The sequence below is a fragment of the Seriola dumerili genome, unplaced genomic scaffold, assembly GCF_002260705.1.
Source record: "Seriola dumerili isolate Sdu_G_001 unplaced genomic scaffold, Sdu_1.0 BDQW01000017.1, whole genome shotgun sequence".
In the NCBI taxonomy this organism is placed as follows: domain Eukaryota; kingdom Metazoa; phylum Chordata; class Actinopteri; order Carangiformes; family Carangidae; genus Seriola; species Seriola dumerili.
Window position 1 is genome coordinate 13,686,761 of NW_019174272.1, and position 27,443 is coordinate 13,714,203.

At 41.4% G+C, this 27,443-nt stretch overlaps 1 protein-coding gene across 1 annotated transcript; it reads left to right on the forward strand.

The window, feature by feature from the left end:
- The first annotated feature begins 14,990 nt into the window (after window positions 1–14,990).
- Window positions 14,991–26,090, forward strand: LOC111227513 (trichohyalin-like). The gene is made up of 9 exons (XM_022753041.1): window positions 14,991–15,125; window positions 16,176–16,361; window positions 17,036–17,207; window positions 17,585–17,764; window positions 17,864–17,986; window positions 18,414–18,444; window positions 20,073–20,154; window positions 20,238–25,567; window positions 26,087–26,090. Exons 1-9 carry the CDS (start codon window positions 14,991–14,993, stop codon window positions 26,088–26,090), a joined length of 6,243 nt encoding a protein of 2,080 aa, XP_022608762.1.
- Window positions 26,091–27,443: the final 1,353 nt, after the last annotated feature.

The window sequence follows — 27,443 nt, forward strand, 5'->3', positions numbered from 1 at the left end:
AAGGCAGTCTTTGGGCCCATCTTTAAATCTGTGGTTTTAAAAGTTGATTCCAGGGATCCTTGAGGGGCTTCCCAGGAGGCCCCCAGCAAAAGGGGAATCATTTATTTTCAATATAATTCCATCCATAAATAACACAGTGACAGAATGTATGACTATTTTGGTCATGGGACTTTCACACTTTTTGTAATAAAACGTCTAAAAGCAAAAATCTTAAAAGATGGGGATTGGTAGTCTAATTTGTGTCAGTTTAGGGGTCCTTGAGCTAAATAAGTTTGAGAACCACTGCTCTACATGTTCTTGTGTCTCTCTCCTCAATACCTTTGACTAAGATGATGTAATTTTTAATCATTAAATTGCCATAATTTAGATTTCAAGTTATACTAGCCTGTTATTTTGCAGCTCGTCTTTTTAGTTGTATTTTATTTTATTAAAAAAATATAGCCCAGTATGAGTTATAACAAATGTTTGAAGGCCGAATATATATATAATTGAAATGTAGTTGGAAAACTGAGATTCATTTTCCAGAGTATCCTGAATATAAGTCTCTTGTAATTTCCACAAATATGATTTTAACCGGACAATATGTGTGATTGTCTTAATCTAAATGCAGGTGATAAGATTGCACAACAATTTCAGAAATTCATCTTCACCGAGGCCAGAGGAGAGGAATTCATGACCTTCATTGCATTGGATGGAAAATCGCAAATTGACAGCTTCCTGCATAAGGCTATGAGTGGATATGCAGAACTTTGGAACTTTGTGAAAAAGTTGCTGCTTCTGTCCCATGGACAAGCAACTGTGGAGCGTGGATTCTCCATAAACAAGGAGGTGGAGATGTGCAATATGAACGAGGACACTATAGTGTCACAGAGACTAATCTGCGACTATGTGAGGATGTGTGGTGGAGTGGTCAAGGTGCCACTAACTAAAGAGCTGCTAAATGAGTGTGCAACTGCACGGAGCCAATATAGGATCTTCTTGGAAGCCGAGAGCAAGAAAAAGGAAAAGACAAAACAGATGGACAAGAGAAAAGGGGCTGAAAATGAGCTTGAAGAGCTACGCAAGAAGGAAGAACAATCTCAACTGTGTGCGAAACTTTAGAGAAGGAAGCAGATAGCCTTGCAGAGAAAGCTGAGAATACAGCAGGGACCAAGATGGCAGAACTCATCACTAAATCCAACTCCATGAGAAAAAGATGCAAGGACAAGAGAGGGGATTTGATGGACCTAGACTGTGAAATTGAGAAGCAAGTGGCAGAGCTATGCCACATGTCTCTGTTAATTGGTTTCTCTTGTTAAGAGTCATGTGATAACATTGGTCTTGTTTTTCAAACAGTTATGTAAATGATTTTCAACATTTTGGCTTTGGATAGGCTGTTTTGAGGAGTTTGATTATTGAAGTTATTTACAATGGAGAGTGCTTTAAGTGTCAAAGTGTTATTTGTGTTATTCAGTGTTATTCTGTCCTTATTTGGAAAATGATTGTTGGCTCTGTTCTGTGTCACAATAGAAAGTTGAAAAAATACAACTGTTAGTTTTGATTATGTTTAAAATAAAATAAATTTGAGTATTTTCTACCAAAGAAATTGTTATGACAATTTTTAGTCTTTAATTTTATTTGTTGAGGTCTTAAAAAGTCTTAAAAAGCTTTAAATTTGACTCTTAAAATGGTGCAAGAACCCTGTTCTAGAAAAGACTGGGCACAATGAGTTGCTGTTCACAGCACGGGAGCGGAATCTTTTGACGGAGTTGGTGCACACCCTGAAGCCGTTCAGGCAGAAGAAGGATGTTGGGAGCCCTCCAGCACTACAGCCAAGTCACTACCTTGACATATCCGAAGGACAAATGCCCTCTTGTTCTGGGCAATGAACATGAACCCTCAGGGTTTTGACAGTGCCTGCCTCCAGGGCTCCGATGGAGTGAGTTTGCAGCCATGGTGGCATCATACTACAGCCCCACCGTGCAAAAATAATAGACAGACCTATGGCTAATTTGATCTTTTGCAAATGCAGTCCATCATAGGGCCCTGAGAAAACAAAAACACAACCCTATGTGTGAATTAAACTGTTTATGCATTTTTTATGTTTATGCAACTGTTATGTTCTTGCCTCTCTCAACAGGAGTCCAAGTAACTTTTGCATAAAGTCCATTTTCTTCACATTGTGCATCTGTGAACCAAATCCCTGCAAGTGTTGTGGGTTTTTTTTTGGCCAACATGTTCTCTTTCTCTCACACACACACAGACCATAAAGTAGATGAGTAACAAGAACTATACCTAGAACCTATTTCTATTTTTTTTTTTTTTTTTTATTTTTCAAAAACATGCAACAACTTACAAAATTCGTTTAATAATTCATTCTGTTTTGGTACTGGTTAGTGTTATATCCTGTGTGCAATGTCAGCACTCCTGTTTTGTGTGATTAAGTTCAGTCACACTGGTATTGTTATTTTATTTTAAGAAAGAATTAAACTTTTATCTATAATTGCTGCCTCCCATAATTTATTCAGGCCTATAGCAACTTCATTTTCACTAACCAGCTTTGCTAATGCAACCTCATTCATGACTTATCTCATCATTTACATGTATTTCTCTGTGTAACCTTTTTGTTACCTATTTTACTAGAAGTCCTGCTGCAGTAAGGGAAGGATCACGATAGCTAACTGTTTTGTCATTCTTCCTTCTATTGCTTTCCTTTTGGGGGTTTCCTATACTTCACACAGCCTTACCCCCTTATCACATATGATGACATCAAGATGGGGTCCAATCGCCAAAGACTCTCACGTCTCTCAAGTTTATTTGTTAGGCAAATGAGTCTCTCCTGATTGAAATGTCCTTTGTATGAATCTTTTGCAAGTATTTTCTACCCCCATGTTTCCTGTCACTCTCCATCATGAACTGACCAGCAGTAATTGACTGAGTCTGCATGAAGATCATTTTTTTAATACACCGTTTTTCAATGAAGATGTATCAGTGTGGACGAGTTTCCAGAGTTGAAGTGAAATACACACTGTGATACAACCTGATGTTTTTGGCTCCACCAGCAGCATCAGGACCCTGGGTAGGTACCCCGAACACCTTGCAAAGTTCGGCTGCGAAGGCTTGGAAGGTGGAGCAGGCAACGGTCTGACGTTCCCACTCACCTGTTCCCCACAGACGAGCCTTGCCTGTGAGGTGGCTGATGGCAAACGCCACCTTGGCAACTTCTGTGGCAAACGTGAGGGGTTGCAGAGCAAAGATAATGGTACAGTTCGTGAGGAAAGGGCTGCAGTTCTCTGGATCTCCAGGATAGCGTTCAGGTGTCCCCACACGAGGCTCAAAGATGTGACCAGCAGGTGCAGACTAGGCGACAGGGGCAGGTGCTGGAGGAGGCGAAGCTGGTGACTGGGCGAGGGCAATGGCGAGCTGTTGGACCTGAGTGACTAGTGCGGCTAATGCTTGGTTCTGATTAGCTGCCATCTGCTGGATCTCTGCAGTGGTGGAGGCTAGTCTAGCCTCATGCTGTTGCAGGGCTCCTTCCACGTGATCCAAATGAACCATTGGAGGTTTGTGTGCGCTGAGTCCATGTTGTGGCTAGATTGTACTGAAACGGGTGTTGTATGGACCCAAATGCAGCACACAACTGGATATAGGCAGACGGGAACCAGGAAGGGCACAGGCAGAGCTCGTGGTTGGGGACAGAAGGCTGGGGTCAATACAAGGAAGCAGAGGCGGATTGTGACAACTACAAAACATAACCTTGTTGATACACACGTTAGATCGATCAGATTCCATGTGATCGACAAAATTCTTAATGATCAATTATCGATCATCGATTAATCATGCCCATTTCTAGGCTTAGTATTTACATTATGTGTTACATACATATGGTTTGTATCTTAAAATAATGAACTCTGTTAATCTTAGGACTCAGAAGTAGAATTCAGACTCTGAGACAGTGTGACAAATGTCATTCATTTTAAAGTTGTTTGTGATGTGAATCCTGAGCAGTGGAGCAGGGCAGGAAGTGGCTGTAAACTTCAGGAAACACTGAAGAAATCTCATCACTAATACACATAGATCAAACTGGTTTCATTAAGGGGAGACACTCAAATACTCAAAGATTATTTAATCTGATTAATTTCTTCAAGAACAATACCTCAACAAACAACCCACAATTCATCATAGCAACCCCTTGATGCTGAAAAAGCTTTTGACAAGATAGATTGGTCCTTTCTCTTCACCTCCCTAAATCACTTTGGATTTTAGCCATACTATACCAGCTGGAATAAAATACTTTATAATTCACCCACTGCTTCCGTTATATGGAGTCATATCAAAACCATTTACATTACAGAGAGGCACTCAACAAGGATGTCCATTATCACCATTACTGTTTACACTTTTCATTGAAGCCCTGGCAGCTTCTATTAGTCAGTACAACCACACAAATCCAATCAAAATCACTTCACCACAAAATCAGTTTATATGCTGATGACATTCTGTTTTACATCATAAAACCCTCATCCTCACTTCTTTCAATCCATAATCTGATCAGTACAATACAAATATAGTCAGATGTTTCTCTACTCAATCAACTTGTCAAAATTATGTTAATTAAATCAAAAATTTAATCAAACTGCAAACTACAAAATTCAATTAACAATGTTTATATGAAACATTTTGTTTGCTGTCAGCAAGTTATTTTATTTACATATGACACTAAAATGAGGTCTGTTGTCAATAGGGTTGTCCCGATGGACAATGATATCGGTGAATGATGATCATTAGAACTATTGCTCATTCCTTTGCAAATGTTGTCTTTTCCCATAGTAACTCATTATTTGTATTAGTAAATCAATGATAAATTTAATTTGCATGCCAGAGTTTCACATGTATAATCGCATATAACTGATGCTTGCAACATGCGAGCATCCATACACACACACTCCGAACACCTAATGTAATGAAGCTGTTTGTGTGTAGGAGCTGCTGTGAGTTAAGCGCAAAAGACATGGACAGATATAACACGTCATTTAGTTTATTTTCTGATCCTGCTGCTTTTATGGTGGTAAATAGAACTTCTGGAGTGAAAATGGGACACAGTCGCCTTTTTGCTCACTTCTCTTTCTCTCTCACTCATAGAGTAATGTAACATGCCCCCCCCTAGGTGTAATGCTGAAACAGTTCAAACACATGATGCTGGCTGGTGTGTATTATGATTGTGTTGCCTCCAAAAAACTAGTCTCTACTGAAATAAAAACGTAACCACATGTATGTAATGATTTAATAGCAAGTTTAAAATGTAATCAATAATTACAATTACTTGACACCAATCCTGATGTCCTCCTAGAAGTGAAATCCTCACAGGGCCTGGAAGTGACTGCTTCGCCTGATTTCCTCAACTGAGAAGAAAACACACAAACACATTTTACACTTGGTTTTGATAAGTAGCCTACTTTAATCTATACACTTACTGAAACTACAGTGATATCAAGTCTTCCTCATCAAGCAGAATGAATTCAATATAAATGCATTTATGTTGAATTAATTTTATATATATATAAAATATATATATAAAAATCTAAATATATATATATATATATAGAGAGAGAGAGAGAGAGAGATTACATTACATAATGTAATAAGCCTGCTTTAAATAAAGACACATTACATTTGGCACTTTAACTAAATAAAGCACTATAACTATTTGTAGAAATAGTGACGGGGTAAACTACAATTTGTAGAGAGCAACGTTTGAGCATGTACACATTTGACAGATTTGCAACTTTGCAAAATTGGTATGGGTTGCCAGTGACCAAATGAATTTAACAGGTCAAAAAAACTTTTAACTGGATAAGAGCCTTTGGAATGTTTCGTATCACTTTCATATAATTACTGATAGAGCAATCCAGGTCATATTTATTACTAAAGTCATCTAAATTCAGTAAATGACCCATTCCATCCATCAGATGCATGACTAACCATATTTTTGTTTCATCCAGTCTTTCATAAATACAGATTTTCTCGTGCGCTTTATAACTCTGTTATTCCACAGTGGGATATTCTGAGGACTGAAACTGTGTTTGTAAAGAATGTTCCATTGTAACAGGACTTGTTGGTGAAATGCAGACAGTTTGACTGGTGGTGTGGTTATTTCAAAATTGCGTTTAAGTTGAATCTCAATGTCTACCCAACCTACTACACACAAGTGAAAGAATTAAAAAAGAATTGAATTGATTTAATTTCTAATACTCCATTTATGATTTCAAAATCTATCACTTTTGTTCCACCTTCTCCATAATTTTTAAGCAAGTTGCTTTTTTGATGTTGTAGTTCTTATTTTTCCAGACCAGATGAAACTAAAATTCAATTTGTTAGTTTCTTTAATAACCTTGGAGATATAGCTAAGGAGTATGCTGGATATATCAGCCTAGATATAGTTTCCATTTTTGTTAGCAGCGTTGTTCCAAATATTGTTAAGTCTCTTTGCAGCCAATTGTTTGATTTTTTTTTTATTTTTATTTTTTTATTTGTCAACATGCAGGAGGCACAGCGTGTACTCGCTGACCAGATAGTGTGTGTGGAGAGAACTAGCCTGGACTCCCTAGTAATTGTCCTCTGTGACTTTAACAAAGGTAACCTCAGCCATGAACTTCCCAAATACAGACAGTTTATTAAATGCCCTGGGGAATATTTTGGATCACTGTTACACCACAATCAACAGTGCTTATCACGCCGTCTCACGCCGGCTGCCATGGGCCACTCTGACCACGTCATGGTCAACCTAATTTCTACATACAGGCAGAAACTTAAACTCTGTAAACCTGTTGTGAGGACATCAAAGCAGTGGAACAGTGAAGCCACTGAGGACCTTCCAACCTGTTGGGACTGCACTGACTGGGATATGTTTAGGACCGCCACCAAAAGTCCCCCCTCCCTCCATTAACAACTTGCATGTGGCCAACAAAAGGACTTCTATGGCTGCTTTGACAGACAATGGTACAGTCCTGACACCATCCCCCATGAGTCGTGCCATCATCTCCAGACCACCAGCTTCACCTCCCCCACCTCAGCAGGGACCCCCCCCAAACCATCACTGACCTACAGACACAACAGGTCTGTAGACGATGCTGTCCACATGGCGGACTGAATTATTGGCTCTGTTGTACAAACCTTATGCAATTTATACTGCCAAACACAGAAGCACAGACATTTACAGCCCCGCCATCTCCACGACATGGATACACTTTCAAAATAAGAGTCTCAAAAAGGTAAGAGGTAAGTTTGGTAATAAAAGTTCATCTCTATGGGGTGGTATAGCTTGGGGTGGTATTGCAGCTCACCTTCTGTTAGGGCATGTAAATGTGTGTATACATGTCTTGCTATGGTTGTGGGGACCAATATGGGATTGAAACCATCAGTGTGAGGTTATTGTGGCCGGTTGAGACAGCTTCAAAAGGGTTTTTGAGGGACACCTGCAGTGACTGAGGTCAGTGTCAGGATAAGTCTATACAACATGAATGAAACTGAAAGTAACGTCCTGTGTGCAGATTGAAACGTGAGGAGTGAAGTACGCGTACCAAGCAGCAGGCACATTCAAATTTTCTCCAGAAATATGTTTTTGTTTTTTGTTGTTTGTGTCAGGCCTGGACTAGAAAGAGGACTCAGATGCAGAGTGTCTAATGAGGCAGATTTTATTTATTTCTCCAACCTCGGCTGTGAGTGACAAAATAATCCAGCTATGAAATTTTATACTATCAAGTCATAAGACTAAAATAATCAGGAAGAAAAATAATCTAATAAACAAACACCACTCCAAATGGAGGGACAAAACTGCAGAAACAAAAGGAATAAACCAACAGAAAATCACTCCACAAGGAGGAAGACAAAAGCTAAATACTATGAACACTGAATCTCTCTCTGAGGAGGAAAACCAAAACACTACACTATAAAGACAAAATAAAAGCGCTCTCAAAAAACAGAGGCTCTACAATAACACCTAAGAATCTACAACTAGAACAAAAAAATCACTGCAAAGGAGGCTACAAAAATCGCTATAAACTTGACAGAACAGATGACTCTAAACTATGAAACTCCAAACAAAAAATCACTCGCATGGAGGTAAAGAATACATACATCAAGGCAGAGACAAGACAAGATCTGTGACGACTGGCTGGGGTGTACGAACGGAACGAAATACTCTGGCACAAGACAAAGGGAGATGCAGACTATAAGACACATGAGGGCAATGGGAAACAGGTGGACACAATCAGGAATCAGGGAAGACACTCCGACAGGTGACACATGAGGAAGGGCAAGTGACCTGAAACAAGAGGAGAGTTACTTTTCAAAATAAAACAGGAAATGACAAGACATGGAGACAGGACAAAAACCCCAACTTGACCTCACCGAGTGACAGTTTGTTATGCTGTCTGTATATATATATGTGCACATGTAAATTGCTGCTAATACCACTTATTATTATTATTATATATCATTGTTAACATTCCAATTATTATCATCAATATCATTGCTATCATTACTATCTGTTATTATTATTAATATTATTATTATTGTGTACAATCAACTTTTACTAGAAGACCCTATTACTCACACACACATACACACACACACACACACACACACACACACACACACACCCTAAAGTCTCATACACAAATGAGGATGAGGGCGTAGCAGGTAAGCCAGGAACGTAGGAGAAACAAGGTTTGCCAGGTCAACATGACAACATGAGCAAATTGCAGAAGAGTCAGTCAACATAGTACCACTATGACACACACACACACACACACACACACACACACACACACACACACACACACACACACACACACACACACACACACACACACAGACAAAACAGGGGAAGAACAGGACACAGCGGGGAGGGGAAAGCAGCAGAACCATTTTTTGGCCCTTTAAATTTATGCAAATCTCTTAAAAATACATTTACAGACAGTATCATGTGTATTCTGTAATTTTGTTTTATTTGCTCTGTGTGAAATATTCAGATTGGCTGCACTATTTCATCAAAAATCCATAATTTATGTATCTTTGTAAAAATTAAAAAGTTTTTTCCACACAACATGAATGATGGTCATTGTCCCCAGGTAGAACTCAGCACCTGAACACAACACTTCTAAGATGCTGATGTGACAGAATTCTGCTCTCACTATGTTCGGCAGGGGGTTAGACTGGATTACACTTTAGTTACATAAAGCAGCTGCACAGGATTGGTGGCTCGAGTCGAGCATGCGCACAGCGACGCATTTAACAACATCACAAAGAAAAGCGAGTTTACGGATTGAAAGTGCACAGAGTTTTTGAGGAAAGGAACAGCTTCCCGCGAAGAGAGGAGGTGAGTGTGCGTCCTTGCTGCTTGGCACGCCTCGGTTCTGTGTGTGTTGTGTTTTGCTTGTTGAGTGTGTGTGTGTGTGGTGTGTGTTGTAGGCCTAGTATACACATGCGCGAGTTACTGGCTATTTTCTCTGTGCATTTACGGGATTAGGGGCATCTGATGGAGTAGAGATCTTGCAGGTGTTAAATGAAGTCTATCAGGAGCAGAGCAGCTCTCACACCGCCGCTACACCTATAGCTGGAGGCGACACGCCAACACAGTGACGGCGTCTCCACCGGGAACATAATGTTCTGGGTCCAAACGTGAAGCTGCTGCTCTCTCACCGTCCCGAACCCCCAAGTCAACCCAGTGCTGTAAAATCACCCAACAACCAGTAAGATCCTCTCGGTCAGGCTGCTGGTGTTATTGTAGAGGCTCTGAACCCGAACATCACTGACACAGAGTTTGTGTTTCACTCAGTTGAAGGGGACAGACTGAAGAGCTGAAGTCTGCACGTCTCAGATCTGTTGGAAACTTGTTTCTACTCCTGTCTGTCCCCTGCTTCATCACTATCAGCGTGGCTGCTGGAGAACACACACACACACACACACACACACACACACACACACACACACACACACACACACTACTTCTTTCTCTGTGAGGACACTCTGTGACATAATGTATTCCCTAACCCCTCTTTACCAAACTTTAACAAAACAACCCTAAAACACTCAAACAGCCCATTGGTTTTGACACAGAGGTGTGTGTGTGTGTGTGTGTGTTCTCAGACTTTGTGCTTATTGAAGTAAGAATTGCACATTCAGCGTTTTATGTGTTCAGTTTGATGTACAGTTTGATCAGAGTCTTTACTCACATGTGATTTTCAGCTTTGAGTGTTTAAATGTGCAAACAATGCAGCCCCCTGCCATGTGTCTGTGTAGCTCTTGTTATCAGAACATCATGTACCACAAGTCAAACTCTGTAGCCTTGTTCCATACGAGAGCTCAGCGGTGTTCAGCGTCAAAGACAAAAAAACCTTACTTTATTTATTTATTTATTTATTTCTCAAATAATAAACAATAATAGTTCCGTGTGTGTTGTCGGTAGATGGTCGGGATGTTAAAGACCAACAGGTTAAAGGTCAAACTGTGTAAATACAGGGTTACATGCCAGATTCATGAGCTCATGTCTCACTATTGTGGGTGGGCAATGTAACCTCAGGAGTCAAGCTAAGACAGTGACATAATATTAGGCTGGTAAACATCAGGGAAACATAATATAACAGCAATCATAATCATCTATCTTCTAACTCTTTGCACAGGCCCTTTAAGAAGGATCTGAAGTCATTTTCAAGCATGATGTTGTCCACCAACCCCAGGTTTATCTGTAGGGAAGACAGACTCTAACATGTTTTGACATGTTGAGTGAAGTGAGCTTTGTATTAGATAGATAGATATATAGATATTAAACCTTCATTTATAGTCAGTGATGTATCTGGGAATAGCATCCCCCCTAAGTGACTGTGTGTTTAGTGAATGAGTTTCTAACCTAAAGAGCTGACATATTTCAGAGACATCTGGCTTGGTGAATACCAGTAAATGAATCACCGCCATGAACCACATAAGAACCAATCTGTTTGTACCAGTGGTTCTTGAATGAGGCCCAGTGTCTCAGTTTTGCATATCTATCTCTACTGGTACTGAAGGCTATGAAGCTACATAACCTGTTTTCACTGAAGGTGTTTGTTAAGGGAAACATGATGAAAATGTGTGTAGCTCCTTTGTAACTGTACTGTTAGTGTTCACTGTGTATTGTATTTAGGCGTTGCTGCAGCGCTGGCGGCTTTGCAGCCATTTTGCCACCACTGTCTCCTACCAATCACAGAAATGTTGCACAAGCTTGTTTTTTGAACAACTTTTCCTGTGAGGCTGAGAGTGTCAGGACAGTGCTCAGTGTGGAGCTGAAGCCTCTAGTTTATAGATGCACTACTCCCTGCCCTGAGGGAACACTGAGCCTACTTTCATCAGAGCCAGGCATGCACACACACACACACACACACACACACACACACACACACACACACACACACACACACACACACACACACACACACACACACACAGCCAATTGCCAGGTTTGTTTTTCTTTCTCTCACCCTCACAAAAGACAGACTGGATTTTCTGTTTGGCTGGTGATGCTCACTGACTGACTGTGTGTATGTGTGTGTGTGTGTGTGTGTGTGTTGTTGGGGGGGTCACTAGAGTAGGAGGAGGACCTGCAGCTGATCGGATATTTATAACTGTCCCCAGATGTTCTAAATAAGTTTTTGATCGCACTTTAAATGCAAGTGCACTTAAAGTGCGACCTAGAGTTATGAATGAACTAAACAGTTTACATCACAGTGTAAACCAGGAGTCAACTGGTCTACAACCAGTGTAGAAACTGGCTGAACTCATTTTGCCAAAGTGAGGAGCTGTGTCAGAGGAGTTACTGTATTTAAGGTATTATTTATGAAGCCTGTGTTATCAGAGCTGTTGTGCCCATAGACATATATACATAGACGCTGCATTTGTCGCTTCAGCCCGTTGCTGAGATACGTCATCTTCGCCTCCATATTGTTCCAGGCAAGGCTGCCTCAGGACATGAACATGTTGACAACATGTTGATATAAAGTGAAACTCATCAGTTGGAACTCTGTGTACAGATCTGATGTCTTTATCAGTATCTGATGTCTCTGAGCTGCTCAGATCAGTCAGAGCTGTTTCCTGCTGCGGCACCGCTTACATACTGATTCATGGTCATCTACAACTTGTCCCTGATGGTCTGCATCAAATACTAAATGTCTCCATACACCAGTCATGGTGTGTTTAATCCACAAGTCCCTGCCGACCTGTTGCTGCACCTGTACCTGCTGCTGTCGCTCTACATGTTATTGTTTACTGTGCCTGTCTTCCTCTTCTCTCTGGGTTTGATGTCAGACTGGAAGACTTGTAGTGTTTAATAATGCCCTTGTTAGTCCCGGAAGAACCACATCTCCAGCACCTATGACATCAACAGTACCTTTGGTAACTATGGTACTGTAGAAGAAGAAGCACTGGCAGAATTTTCAGGATTTTGGCATCGACTTGATAATGTGACTTGATAAGTCTCAGTTTTCATGACATCCCTTATCCACCATATTACCAATTAAGCCACCTTGAATGAAGTGAAGAAAACAGACTCATGTCAGAGTTTCAACGATCAAATCAAAGACTAATTCAGTTATAACATTCAGTTAATGTGAACCTCAGCATGACCATGTCACAGTCACAGTCATGGTCTCCTCTCTTACTGACTGTTGCTGTGTTTATGACAGGATTCAGCTACTGAAACCCTTTTCAAGGGAGGGTTAGTTAATTTCAAAACTATTCAATGACTTGTTAGAGTAAGCTGATTGATTGTGGCACAGGCTCAAACCATGGCCCAGCCCCCTCCCCAACTCAGTTACATCACACACTGGGTCAACATTCCAGTCTTTTCATAGACAACTACCCTAGGACTCATCCATTCAAACATGTGGCATGTTAAACAATAAATGGCACTGAGGGAAAGACATTACAAACACACCCTCAGGTTTAGTGTCATGATCCGAACACAGCTGTAACTCTGTGTGGACATGTGCAATGTAACGGTGTTAGTGTCACTGTGTGGGTGACAGTGTCTATATCATTAGATTCTTATGCTCATTAAAATGATCAAAGTAAGTTCAGTTTGACAAAAACCAGGCTTTTATTTAGTTGTGCTGTTCATGTCCAAAGTGAATGATATAGAACAGACAGAAGTTTTCTATAAAAGTTGCCTCTTTGTTGCTCAAAGTGAAAAACATGTTCTGCTGTTGAATCAGACCTGGGTTTTTGCTGCTGTAAGTTTCAGTTTGGTTGTTAAGGTCACAGTTAGACGTGTTTTGAATTGACCAGAGGTAAGTGCTTTGACATGTTAGCCGTGTTAGCTCCAGGTGCTCGTTCACTGTCACTGAATCATAATCAATCCAAACAGGACTTGCCTGTATGCCAGGAACAACAATAATAAATAGAAATAGTAAGAAGAAACTAAAGTTGTCTTCTAATCCTAACTGAAGCTAAGTGTATAAGGTAACTTTCACAATTTATTAGTCTTAGAGGAGATCACTGAGGATTACCTGGGCTTCGTTGTGGCAGGTGGATTGGATCAGATTACCACCTCCTTCGGTTCTGGTTTATCCTACAGAGAAACTATGAACTGAACACACCACTGTTTGGTTTAGGCGCATGTGCAGGGAGTATGAGAGTTATGACTTTATCTGGTTAGAGCATTTTTGAGGATATCAATGTGACATTGATCATTTATTAGTTTCTCACTGAAATACATTTCGCAAACAAGCATTTTATCTCACTACTACTAAAGGCAAGGTACACATCAACATAACATGCTTCAATGACATAATTTACATTAATGAAATGACAGAGAGCAAAACTATAAGTAAATCATTTACTGATGCTTTATAGATAAGTTATAAGACAAATAAAAACTGTTGTGTTATTAATTTTTAGAAAACGACTGCAGATTTACAACTTGCAGGTATGACGATTACAACCCTTTATTAATGACTTAACATGAAATAGTGCAGAGTCTGTTCAAAATGATGGGCACAGTTTATCTGACATCATTATTTATAGCGTTCAAACAGGGAGCAGACGGTGCTGCTGTTCTGTGGCCAGACATCGTTTTCATTTTATCCTCATGCTCAAAACTTACACTTGCTTTCAGAAGTAGCTAAAAGTGTCTTTTTTTTCATCATCAGCACCAATACAAACAGTATGCAAGATCTAAATTGAAAGAACTTAGGAACTTCCCCAGAACTCCATAAGTTCTTTCACTTTATATGGATAGATAGATACATGTAGGTAGGTAGATACTTTATTTATCCCTTAGGGTAGGGGTTTTCAAAGTGTGGAAAAGTGAGCCCCCCCCCCCCATACATTTTAAGGCCTTTTTGTGCAAGTCAAACAGCTATTGAACACAACACAGTGAGTCGGACTCTAAACAGTATCTTCACACCGTCACAGCGCTGCTTTTCATATCACTGTCTCAACACTGTGCGTTAATCCTTGCCTTATATGCTCTCTGCAAAAAACTGATTTTGCCTGCGTATTATGTGGCTGAGGGGGAAGGGAGGGCTGAGGGAATCAGTGCTGCTGAAAGCTCTGTAAAGAAGTAACAGCACAAATCACAACATTAAACATATTTTATATTAGGCCTATATGAGGAGAAGTCTTCAGTTTCATGTAACTGTGGACAAATTTAGGTGATTTAGCAGGTAATAAGAAAGAACACTTCTCTGTGGAGCCTTGTGCGTCATGGAGTCTCTCAAAGTTGTGCAGCACACAACATGCCTCAAAGAAGCTGCGTCCTTCTGAGGCTGTATTCTGATGTTCCATCTGTTAGACAGAGCCCTGCGTCTTTGACTTGTGTTATTGATGCAGGGATGCGCTGTAGAAAGGCATAAATGTATCCATTCATCTTTGCCTTCTTGAGAGCTCCAGGTGTCTTGGTGTGGTGACGGATGGCAGTAATGGCTGAACGGGGGGGGGGTCGCTGCTCCTCACTGCTGTCTGTTGTGTGTTGTACAGAGATGAAGTTCCCTGTGGATCTCCTGGCTGATGTCGGTCAGGCAGAGCTGGAACGGTCAGCCCACAACTACATGAACAACCTCCTCTACAGAAGCCCTGATTCTCCTGAGCACCTCGCCTTCTCTGACTCCACCCAGGTAAAACACAACGCAGGCTGGACATCTGTCGTGGCAGGGCTGTCCTAGCCCTGTCTTTCCCTCATTTAGCAACCTTAAAGTTATAATCTGTAACTTTTCAAAAATAAAACATCTAAAAACAACTGGACCTTTGCTCTATATGTTGTTGAGTTGTGTTCTTACATTTCCACAAATGCTTCCATCAATTCTCAAATATCTATCTTACGTTTTAGTTGTGGATATACTTCCATGTATACTTAACAGTCAACGTGCTGTTACTCCTTACACTACAGAGTTGTTCCGATTCCGAAAAGCTCAACAATCTGTCTGGAAAAATGACTTGTGTCGTGTAGAAAATAGACGATGACCTTACTGACTTTACACAGCTATAGTTTGATAACATGAAATCTGTGGTTAAAAATGAGTTTCAGTGACTTCAACATTAGTGTGTATAAACTTTAACTGTATAGTAGGTGAGTAGTTGCTTATCAAGACCAAGCAGAAACAACATCTACAGTGGATTCAGAAAGTTTTCAGACTCCTTCACTGTTATCACATTTTGTTATGTAGCAGCCTGCTGTGAAAATGATATGAATTCACATTTTCCCTCATCAGTCTACACTCGACAGCCCATAATGACAAAGTGAACACAGAGATGGTGGATAATGTCTGTGATTCATCAGCAAGTGTGTTTACATTACAATACATTAAAACACTCCCCCATACACTCTCTGAGTGTAAGAAAAGAAACAGGCTAAGATTAGAATGAAGTAATACTTAATAAATTATAGAATTATAAATATGGCCCTTGGATTCTGTACTATAATCAAAACCAGTGCTATCAGTGTATCTTTGTGTGAGTCCTGTAACCTAAACCCCTTGTGTTAGAATAAAATCTCAAAGTTGGGTTACTGGATGCATTTAACATCAGCCGACACCTCAGAACAGGATGTTTAAATCTTATACTGATAAAGCTCTGCTAGTTTCCAACCACCGACTGCACTGTTTCAGCAGAAACAAGATATATCAGTTAAATCCTTCACATGGTTGAAGACTGATGTTTGTCCTCAGGTCACCATAGACATTTCTAGCGTGGGCTTCATCCCTCTGTATGGATCCAGTGATAGACAGAAGATCCTGGCCCTCTTCTCTCCCAGGGATCCACTCACTGCAGTGGCCCTGTACCTGCTCGACCAGTGGTGGACAGTGGACGATATTCTCAAGACGACAGATGCCGCTCGAGATGGAGCCATGGAGGTATGAGGAGATTTTTATCAGCTAGAAATCCACTGTCGCTGTGTTCATTCATTCTAATCAGAGAGACCAGCTGCTGTCAGTGTTGGGCTGTTTGCCCTCAGAGTCCAGGTGCAGTCCAGAAAGACTTCCTGAAGACCTCCTGAAAATGGAGTTCACTAGACTCAGTAAAGTCTGGAGCAGCACCGTGATGTCTCATCAAATGTAAAAGGCATTCATGAGGCCTAAAAGGCTCTCACTGACTTTTTTTTTTTTTGAATCAGTATGTGATATGTATGCACTGTATGAATGTACGTGTGAATGGGTGAATGTGCCTATTAGTATAAAGCAAGTGGTCGTGAAGACTAGAAAAGCTCTATATAAATGCAGTGCATTTACTGTTTCTTATTGTGACACACTAAGAGACGGAGCACAACATCCACAGCCTCACTCTGCAGTCTTTTCAGAGAAAAAGAAGATCTCAGAACATCTCTGTGTTTCCTCAGGTTCTTCATTAAGCTGCAACCAAGGTGAATTTAGTGGTAGTTATGTGTCGGTTAATGCTGCTGATGACAGGGTGTACTTCTGGGAGTCCCTGTTTCTGTGCTTCAAAATGGCTTCTTGTTTTAGACTGATTAAGCAGAAACTGAGAACTTTTTATGTGAGGAATAACGTGTTTTCCTATGTGTGTCCCTCAGGTGGAGACAGTAGGAGAGAGAATAGTTTTATACATCCTTAATCGTGTCATCTATAGAGCTAAGGAGATGAGCTCTGACGAGCTTCCCTTCCTCTGCCATGGAGAAAAAGATTATGCAAAAATCCTCTGGAGTAATGGAGAGGCTGTTGGCTTCTATTCAGTAAAACCCTCAGGTAATTTATATGAAGTTAAATACATTTATCTCCATAGATGATACAGTGGGGTCCAAAAGTCTGAGAAAGTGGTATCAGACTTTTGGACCCTACTGTTCCTCAAATGTTGTTTTGTTGTTTGGTCTGTAGTTGGCTTCCTGTTGGTGTCTATAGTGAAGAACAACCAGATTTCCCTAAGGGGTTTAGTGTGAGTGCTGATGATGATCCTTCTGCTGAATCTGCTTACTGCACAGTTGTTTCAAGACTGTTTGAGACTGTTCATCCCAACAAGTATTAAATACATTTGTATCCACACAAGACCTGGTTTAATCCTTGTGCGGTAAAGTGTGTCTTTCTGCCGGTGTCCTCAGGATTAAACCCTTTTCTCTCTCTTGCAGGTAGTTTATTTAACTCTTATTCAACCAGGAGCTACCAGCTCCCTGTGATGGACTCCATGTATGTTAGAAAGTGTCAGCGTGGTAAAGGCTTTGGCCTTCAGATGCTGGAGGACTTCGTGCTCAGTTTCAAAGAGGATTGTCTGGGGCTGAGGTACCCCATCACAAAATCCATGTATAAAGGTACACAAGTCAGGTCACCCTTCCGCTTGCATTACCTTACTGATATGTAGAAGCATGAATCTACTTTATTTCTTTTTATGAACTGCTCTTTGTCCCTAGTGTGTGAGAAGTACCTGTGTCAGTACCCAGGAGACACAGACCTGCTGTGGGAGGTGGAGAGCGTAGGCGCACTCAACCAGAGGACCAATATCGCCAGCAGGATCCAGACCATGGCCCTGAGTGGTAAGCAAGAAGAAAAACTGCACTATAGAGCTGGACCAATAACTCGGTCAGGACGTTATGATTTGACACCGTATAGGTTATTTTTTTTATTTTCAGCCGTCGTAAAATTCTCAAATGTTCAAATGAAAACTGTAAAATGATTTGACACATTTTCCGTTAGTGCACTTATTCAGTTGCTGCATGTCATGTTCTGTTTCTCAGCTGTATCCAAGAGCCTCTCACTCACAGAGGAATCACTTGTGATTACTGAAGTCACTGAGAAGCGTTTGGAGAGGGAGGCACTTAGCAGACAGATAAAAGAAGCTGAATCTATGGAATGCACAGTTGAAATTGTGGTACTTTCATTTTCTTCCAATTTGAGAAACATTTGTTTGAGAAACAAATTATTTTTACAAGTGAAAGTAATCTGTGTGATCGTGATTCGCAGGAGGAGGTGACAGTACTGAGAGTTACCAGAGGTGAGCGTTTCATCATTTTACATCTACATTGTAAACTTTCCCTTGGATTCCCCAGTGAGTGTATTAGAGTATGTATTTCATTTAATGTAATCATGGACAGTTTCAGAGGCTGAGGACGTGCCTGTTGCAGTCGGCGGCAGGAGTAGTGGCTCAAAACAAAGGAACATCACAGAAAAGACCCCAGAGGACAAATCAGAAAAAGTCATCAGGTCTGTTATGAATTAAAGCATATGGCTACCAAAAACATCACAAATGCATTTACATTCGGGAATTAAGAATTTCCATTTTAGGTGCTTTTGAGTTTAATCCAAAGTCAAATGTCAGTAGTCTTGTGTTAGGGCCATTTTTACCATTTAAATTACCCATCCTTGAAGAGTCTGCTTTTGTTACACAGCGTAAGTGAAGAAAAATGGTTTGGGACACTGTAAATAAAATACTATGTTGTAGAGTAGATGCATACATTGAAATTTCAATTCACAACACCTGAATCAGTAAGAAAAACAATTAGAAATATAGCTGCAATTATCAGGGTCCAAGCAGCTCGTGAGCATTTCAATAGAGTAGAGTAATTATAATAGAATTTAACTGCTGTTGAATGTTTGCTTAATCATGACTGAAACTGTTTAACCTGGAAATGTTGTGCATACAGTAAATATTATAGCAAGATTATGAATATCATTCAGGACTCACTGTTTGTTCTATTTAAACACTGTCTGATATCTACCATCTAGAGAATGTCTGTCTTATTAGTTTTGGTAACATTTGAATGAAGACTTGTGGAGATATCTGTTCATTGATTTTACATATTTGAAAAAAATATAGAGTGATGGACTTTTGAATCGACCATAAGTTACAGTGAAGCAAACTTTCATCATCATTCGCTGGATGTGCTGAAAACATCTCAGCTGTGAAGGACGTTTCTGTAATTAGTCACGCCCACTTTAATCAATCATTACCAAATTTTATTCATAGACCGAGTAATGACCATAGATCATATGAACTGAATTTTGTATGAATCCATTCAGCTGAATCTGAGATATAAACTTTTAGCATTTGTAGCACGTCTAGAGGCAGAATACTCCAAGACTCTCTCACACTGGTCACAATAGCATCAGCCAATTTTGATTTATGAGCATTTGTGTAAAATTGATCTTAACAACACAGGTTTAAAAGTTTACATTTTAAAAATACATTGACTAAATGAAATTCTTTTAATAACTTTTCATCAGCATTAAGTTTGACTGTAGCCCAAGCCGTTTTCCAGAAAATTGCACTATTGCACTGTTATAGCGCCACAATTAGTTTTATGTTACTAGTTTTTGTGCCTCAGTGGGTGGAATTTGAAACCAATCTATTAAATTTCATGAGTTTTTTCTCTTGTAGTTTTTCCTGCACGAACACTTTCAACAGGGAAAAATAAAAAGAGAGAATGAAAGGAACACATTAGTTCCTGATACCAAGCGACTTTCTAATCTGTCATGACTGTGGAAAGGCATCGTGCCAGTATCTCATTTTGAGTGGTTTATTTTTGTCATCTTCTCATAGACGATCTGTTATGTGTGGTCGTCACACCGTAAAATAAATTATACAATGCTTGAAATTAACAAGTGATATCTAACATGTTTTAGAATCGAGGATATTGAAGCAGAAACTCCCAGAGAGCAACAGGGGAAGAAGGCACATGATGTCCCTGAGCTGGAGCAGACTGAGGTGAGCTAGTTGTTATCGGCATGCTCGTCTCCATACCCAATGCGGCAACTTGTTCATGATGCAGTTTGTATGTTTATTTTTAGGGGATGTTCAGTGTGGCCGCTGAAGAACAAGGTGAGGATGTAGTTGATACTGTACCTGAAGATGAAGACAAACCAGCCACTGTCCTAGACCTAGAAGAAGCTGATGTTATAGCTACACCTGTGACTGAGAAGCCACAAGCAGACGATGCCACACAGGATCTGAAAAATGACTCACAAATTACAGTTGAGAATATGGCATCAGAAATTGAGGAAGAGTGTCAGGACGAAGACGTGGAAGTACTGGTATCCTCCGAAGAACTTTTAGAGGAACACGCGGAAGCAGAAACTCTGGAGAAAGTGGGGAAAGAGGGAACTGAAATGACGGTTTCTGATGAAAAGTCAGAAGGAAGAATTGCACAACATGAGTTAAGTCTGTCAACACATACAACGTCAGGGGACATCGAAGCTGAAAAAACTGTTGTAAAGGTTACAAAAGGTGTACAGAATGAAACCCACAGACAGAGATCTCAACAGCACAGCAAGCTGCTGGAGGCAGTGACGGAGGAAACTACAGCCCAGGAAGGAGGGAAAATTTTGAGGCGAAGAACTGTTTCGAGCGCTCCCACACCCAAACGCAAGTATACCAGACACAGCCAGAAAATATGTAAAGAATTAGAGAAAGAGATTGATGATGTGGCAGGGAAGAATGAAGGTTCTACAACTGAAGTAGTGGAGGAGTTAGCTGTAGCTGAGAGAAAAGAACAAGAAGAAGTGACCTCCATAGAAGAGGATATAGTTGCCGTGGGAGACTTATCAGAGGATAAAAATCAACATCAGGAAGACGAACGACTGAGAGATGAAGAGGAGACTAAGAATCCAGAGGAGCCGGGGCTGGAAGACAGTTCTGCCGAGTGTCCCAATACAGCAGAGACTGCACTTCAAAAGGAAAATGAGGATGAAAAAGTAACAGAACAAAAGGATGCGGAGGTAGAAGCATCACTGATACAGGATAAACAAGAGGTCTCTGATGAGGAAATAGAGGAGCCCCCTGTTGTACAGAGGAGAGCTGTGAGAGGCAGACCCAGAAAACAAAGAAAAACCCATCAGAATCAAGAAGAAGAGCACACACATGAAGCTGGCCTGAGTGCAGGAGGTTCTGCTGAAGAGAGGGATGGACAACAGATGGAGGAGCGCCACAGGGTAGAAAAAGAGAAGACTGTTGACAAAACAGAAGAGATATTTTGTGACTCTGTAATGATAGAAGCTACAATTCCAAAGGCAGAGGAAGCAGCAGAGGATGTTTTAGCTTTAACTGAGATGAACATGGAGGAGAGCAAGGAGGTGCAGGAAGAAGAAAAGACAGAGGAAGAGACAGACATTGTTTCAGCGATGGAAGCAGATAAGGAGGAAGAGGCAGACGGCGTCTCTGGTTCAGGAACAGTAATACCCGATGATGTTCAAGAGGAGGCCAGCGTGCTAGGAGCTGAGGAGCCTCAGGACAGGGAGGCTGGCTCTGAAATCCCCAAGCTCCAGAAAGCCAGTGTCATCTTAGTGGACCTAAAATCAACTTGGCATCACCTTAGTGTGACGGAGGCAGAAGAAAAAACATTTGATGGAGAGTGTGCTGCTCCAGAAATGGAACAGACGGAGCTGATTGCAGCAAAGGAACAAACACCAGACCCAGAAATGCTAATGTTGGAAGAGGAGGATGGAGGGAACCAGGGAAACATTACAGAAGAATCTGTAGATGTCACTGCAGAGGTAGAGACTGTTAGGAAAGAAGAGCTTGAGGAAAATATTGAGGAAGCACCGGTTATTGAAACAAGAGTACTCCGAAGTGGAAGAAAGACCACTGAAGCAAGCTGCAAGTCCAGAGGGCGAAGCAACCAACAGCAGAAGGAAGACAACATAGGTGAAGATACTATTGAAAAGGAGGTGGATGAAACAAACACAGGCAACTTTGAGGTTGAAGGAGAGATGGACGCTGTGGCAAAGGATGCAGTAACGGTAACAGTTCCAGTGGAGGAGATATGTGCAGATACGGACGCAGACGTTCAGGATACAGGGGTAGAGGAAGAAAAAGTAGTCAAGGAAGCAGCTGTGGAAAAAACAAATGAAGAGAGAGGGGAACAAACTGAGGAGGTAGCAGCAAAGGTTACTGAGGAAGCTGCTTCTGAAAGAGAGGGGAGTTTCGAGTCAGAAATGGATGTACAGGAAGGGAAGGCTGTGGAAGAGGAAGGAGAAAATGTAGGGGAGAACCAATCAGAAGTCACATCCAAGACATTGGCAGAAGGAGAAGCCCCAGAAGAGGGTAGAATCGTGGTGGAGAAGGAGGAACATGTTACTGTAGAAGTGGAAGAAGGAGTGTCAGAAAAAGGAACACTGTCAATGACTGAAGAGGAGGAAAACACCGTTGGAGTTCCAGCTGCTGCAGATGATTTAGTACAAGGAGAGACTGACCCTCCATTAGCCAAACCTGACACTGACTCAGCTCTGCTTACACCTAGTGAAGAGGAGGCAATACCTTCAACTGGGGATCAACAGAGTAAAGAAAAGACATCCCTGCTTTCTGATCTCCAAAGAGTGACTGTGGTATTAGTGGACCTGAAAAAAGTCCATCATGAAGTCCAGGAAGAAAGGGCAGCTGTTGAGGAGGGTGTTCTGCTAGAAAAGGCTGATGCCGAGGCAGAAGAGGAGCAAAGGGGAGGAACAATGAAAGAGGAAGAAACGGTGGCAGAGGAGCATGTTCCTGGTTCCCCCCTGGAGCTGGAGAAGGTGGTAATGGATGAAGAAGGGTTGGAGGAGAACGTGGAAGATGTAGTCACAATACAGGAAGACACAAGTGTGGGGAGTGTTGAAGAGACAGAAGCTAAAAATGTTGATGAGGAGGAGGAGGAGGAACTTAAAGTCACTGAGATGAGAAAACGGAGAAGTAGAAAACAAGCAGCCAAAGTCACACCAAAACACAGATCAGGAAGAAGCAGGCAGAGACAGGGCGAAGAGGAAGAGGAAGTGGCTTCAGAAATTGGAGAAGAGGAACCAGTAATTCAAGTCAGAGTTCTGAGAGGGGGAAGGAAGTCTATCCCTGTCGCTCAGAGATTTACAACAACAAGAACCCAAAAGCAACTCCAGGGAGAAGAGAAAGAGGAAGGAGAGGGAATAAAGGGATCTACAGGAGTTCAGGAAGGAGAGGCAGAAGAAGAAGAGGAATATATTGAGAAACAGCACACAACTCAACAGGTAGAAAATATAGGACCAGAAATGGGTGTAGAGAAAGCAGATACCATGGCAGAGGAAGCTGTCACACAACAAGATGCTCCAGAAGAGGGACAGGCGGAGAACACGGAGGCAGTAGCACAAATCGCAGAAACTGCAGCTGGAGAAAATGCACAAAAGACACTGTTGGTGGCAAAGGATGACGAGGCAAAAGGTGTTTCTGAGGAGGAGGAAGCTTCAGTTTCTAAAACGAGAATCCTTAGAGGTGGGGAAAAGGCGGTGAGAGCTACACCACGAGGTAAAGCCACTAAAAGACAAGATGATGAGCAAGAGGTGGAGGCAGCCAGAGGGAAAAGCACAGAAGAAGGTGAATCAGCAGTAGAGACGAGAGTTTTGAGAAAGGGAAGGAGGTCTGCTCCTGCCACACCGAGATATAGATCCAAAAGAGCCCGTACACAGTGTCAGCCAGAGGAAGAGGCAGAAGAAGTAACTACTCCAGCCGAGGAGACTGAAGGAGAGGACTCTAAAGCTGATGAGAGTGAAAACAACAGTGATGAGAAAATAGAAGAAATGGACGATGAGGGAGTTGTAGCTCAGAAAGAAGAAGATACAGAGCCAGAAGTTCCAGAGGAATCATTCGCCAAGCAGGAGGAACAGTCTGCTGACGGACAGGGAGAGGCTTCTGCTGGGGCAAGTCACGAAGAGACACCCACTACAAATAAGGGAAATATTACTGATGAGGAGGAAGCACCAGCTGTGGAACCAACAGGTCTTAGAAGTGGTGGCAAGAGTGCAGTAAGAGTACAGGTACAGAGCACGGATGAACCAGCAGAAACAAGAGTTCTGAGGAAGGGGAGGAGGTCCGCTCCTGCCACACCTAGACATAGATCCAAAAGAGCCCGCACACAGTGTCAGCCAGAGGAAGTAACTTCTCCGGCAGAGGAGGCTGAAGGAGAGGAAGAAGAGGCAGGGGAGAAATCACCTGAGGAGAGAGGAGAGAAGGCTGAGGAAGAAGGGAAGTGTATAGAAACGGAGGTGGAGAAAAAGAAAGGTTTGGAAGAGGAAGACATTGAGAGTGCAGCTGGTGGAGGATCTGTTGTGGGAGATGCAGAAAAGATAGACACCTTGACAGAGGAAACAGCAGTGCTCAAAAAGGAGGATAGCAAAGTGACAGCTGTGGATGAGACCAGTACCGACACAGTCCACTTTTCATCAGCTGAAGTAGAAGGGGCAAATTCTGCAGTCATAGAAAAATCTACTGCTGCTACAGAAGTGGGATCTGACACTACCACTGCAGAAGAAGAGGCACTAGTTGAAGGTCCAGTTGTAACAAGAGCACTTAGGAGCAAAACAAAAGCTTCAAATGCCACACCATCACGAGGATCGAGGAGACAGAAAGACCAAGGAGGAGTGGAGTCTCAGCAGCAGGGAGAGGAAACACTGGAAGAAGTGGATCCATTGACTGATGATGCAGCTGAAAACAGAGAGCTAAACGTTAAGGAACAAGCAGACATGAAAGAAACATCATCTACAGGAGAGGAGGCAAAGCCTCCAGCTGAAGATACTGCAGAGAACAAGGCTAAGGAAAAAGCTGAATTGATATACAGCAGAGTGCTAGAACCAGCTGCTGAAGACCCAGCAGCAGAAGATATGGAATCAGAAGAGGACTCTTCCTCAGATGAAAGTAAAGAAGGTCAAACTGTGGACTCCGTAGTAGAAGTCAGAAATCTCAGGAGAATGAAAACTGCAAACAAAGAAGAGGACAAAGCAGAAGAAATCCAACTTCCAAAGCGAAGGTCCATACGAATACGACCAATAGTGGATTACAGGGAAAACGATGAGGAGGATGAGGGGGGTGAGGCTGAGGCAGCCACTGACAGGGAGGTAGAGCTTGAAGTGGAATCAGATGAGGATGATGACAACAAGAAAGCTGAATGTTCTGCTCATGAACAGATAGAGAAGCTCGAGGAAGATGATAAAAATGAAAACTTAGGGAAAGACACAGGGGCTATTGAGTGCACTAGTGAAAAGGGGGATATCCTCAATTTAGAATTAGATACAGATGAAGAGGCAGAGACAGCAGCTTTAAACCAGGAGAATGAGGATGATGAGCAGGATATTTCAGAGGAAGAGGTGGAGCCTATAGTGATTAGCAAGAGAGTTTTAAGAGGGAGGTCAGTTCCCTCTGTAATTATAACACCCCAGTCTAAACCCAGACGACGCAGTGTTAAAGTTCAAAAAGCAGAGGAGTCTGATAAAGAAAAGAGCCATGAATCCGCTCAGGAGAGACGTCCTCGCAAGAGAAAATGTACTGAAGTAACACCAACTCGCAAATCTAAGCGTCACAGCAGAGTTTAGGGTGTTCTGAATACTATGGTTGACATTGACACCAAAATACATGAAGAAGAGTACAGTCATAAAACTGGCAAAAAAACCCCCCAAAAAACAAACATATGTAATGTTTTAATGCAGGCAGGCTCACAATGTACACTCAAGAGTTTCACTTGGTTTGGGATGAACAGTAGCAAAAATGTTAGATACTGTACATAATGCTGTGTAATTGGCATTACTGATTCAGCTCATGGATTCGATGACCTTTCTCTACTTATGCTACTGTTGCACTACGTTTTAGTGTTAAACATAGGCTGTCATAGACCTGTCCAGGTGTACCCATACCTCTTGTCCTATGTAAGCTGAGATAGGCTCCAACCCCCGATGACCTTGCAAAGGATAAGTGGCTATAGATAATGATGAATGGCATTATTTTGTAATTGTTACTTGTGACTTAATTATGTCCAGAGTGGCTGCTCTGCCAAAGTTACAGATTCTTGCTTTAAAGCCAGTATGACTACAATTTAAAAAATTTGCCTCTGAGCGTGGAACAAGGACCTGACCCAGGGACAGACCAAAACCTACGCCATCGTGATCATCAAGGACTCTATGATCAAATACAAATTGTATACAATCGGTGTGCTTCCAAGCATTCTCAAATTATTCATAAAAAAACGTGAGTGGAAACACTGGAAATTCCAAATATAAATTGGAAGGAAGTTCTTATGCTTGGTTGAGGTGGAAAAATTGGTTTATGAATGTAAGCACAAAGTGACAGTGTGCAAAGGAAAGGAAGCAGATCATGACATACATGAGGAATGTATGTATGTTGAACTTCCACTGAAGAGACAAAAAAAAAAAAGTAACAGACCAAAACAGAGCGGTGCGGGATGATGAGATTGTAATGTTCCTCAAATGAACACAAAGCAAACAGAAACGCTATATTTCCATCATGTTCTCTACATTTTGTTTCATAAGGTTTGACAGTTGTTCTTTTAATTGCATAATCTTGTCACACTCCTCCTACAATGGTTTAACTCCACCAGCTGTTTATCTTGATGAACCCACTCCAAATGTTCTCATATGGAAACATAATTTCATTCACATTTTCTTTCGATGAATTTATTTAAATTTTCAGAATTTGTGTTACATTTGCATGAAAATTCACATAATATGCCTTTAAAAGAGCCTAATGGCTCAGACTTGATCTTCGATATACTTGTCACCGGTATGCAGGAGAAACTAAACACCACCGTCACTGTGTGTTGTTAATCCTCAGAACAGTGCAGCCATGTTCACACTGACAAAGCTCAATCAAAACAGTCAAAAAATCCAGTCTCCTCATTTCAGTGAGATCTAGTGACATCCTGTGAGAGCAGTGCATGGAGCCTCTTGGGGTCGGTGACGGAGAGGCTAAAAGGTTGGACCTGACTTTTTCTGAATATAACATCATTTGACAATACACTGGCTAACCAAATATGTCCAAGCACGCTATGATCATTTTCCAGAGTTGTCTTACAGTATTATCTGATGATCCTAGCATATCCTAACCTTCTTTAGAAATGTTCTTTAATATTCATTTTCAGTATTGGAAGACTATGATGTACAGTTAAAGAGGTTCTACAGACATTAAGATGTCAGTTGACCTGTTTAAGGCAGCAGTTTGCCACAGCTGTATAAACTCTGCCCAAACCAAAGAAATATATTTTAGACCCACTA

What these genes read in the sequence shown, in the direction of transcription:
- LOC111227513 (XM_022753041.1), top strand. Translation starts at nt 14,991, where the DNA reads ATGAAGTTCCCTGTGGATCTCCTGGCTGATGTCGGTCAGGCAGAGCTG. An exon ending in CTATTCAGTAAAACCCTCAG is followed by an intron (nt 17,208 to 17,584) that starts GTAATTTATATG and finishes TCTCTCTTGCAG; the next exon opens with GTAGTTTATTTAACTCTTAT. An exon ending in CACAAAATCCATGTATAAAG is followed by an intron (nt 17,765 to 17,863) that starts GTACACAAGTCA and finishes CTTTGTCCCTAG; the next exon opens with TGTGTGAGAAGTACCTGTGT.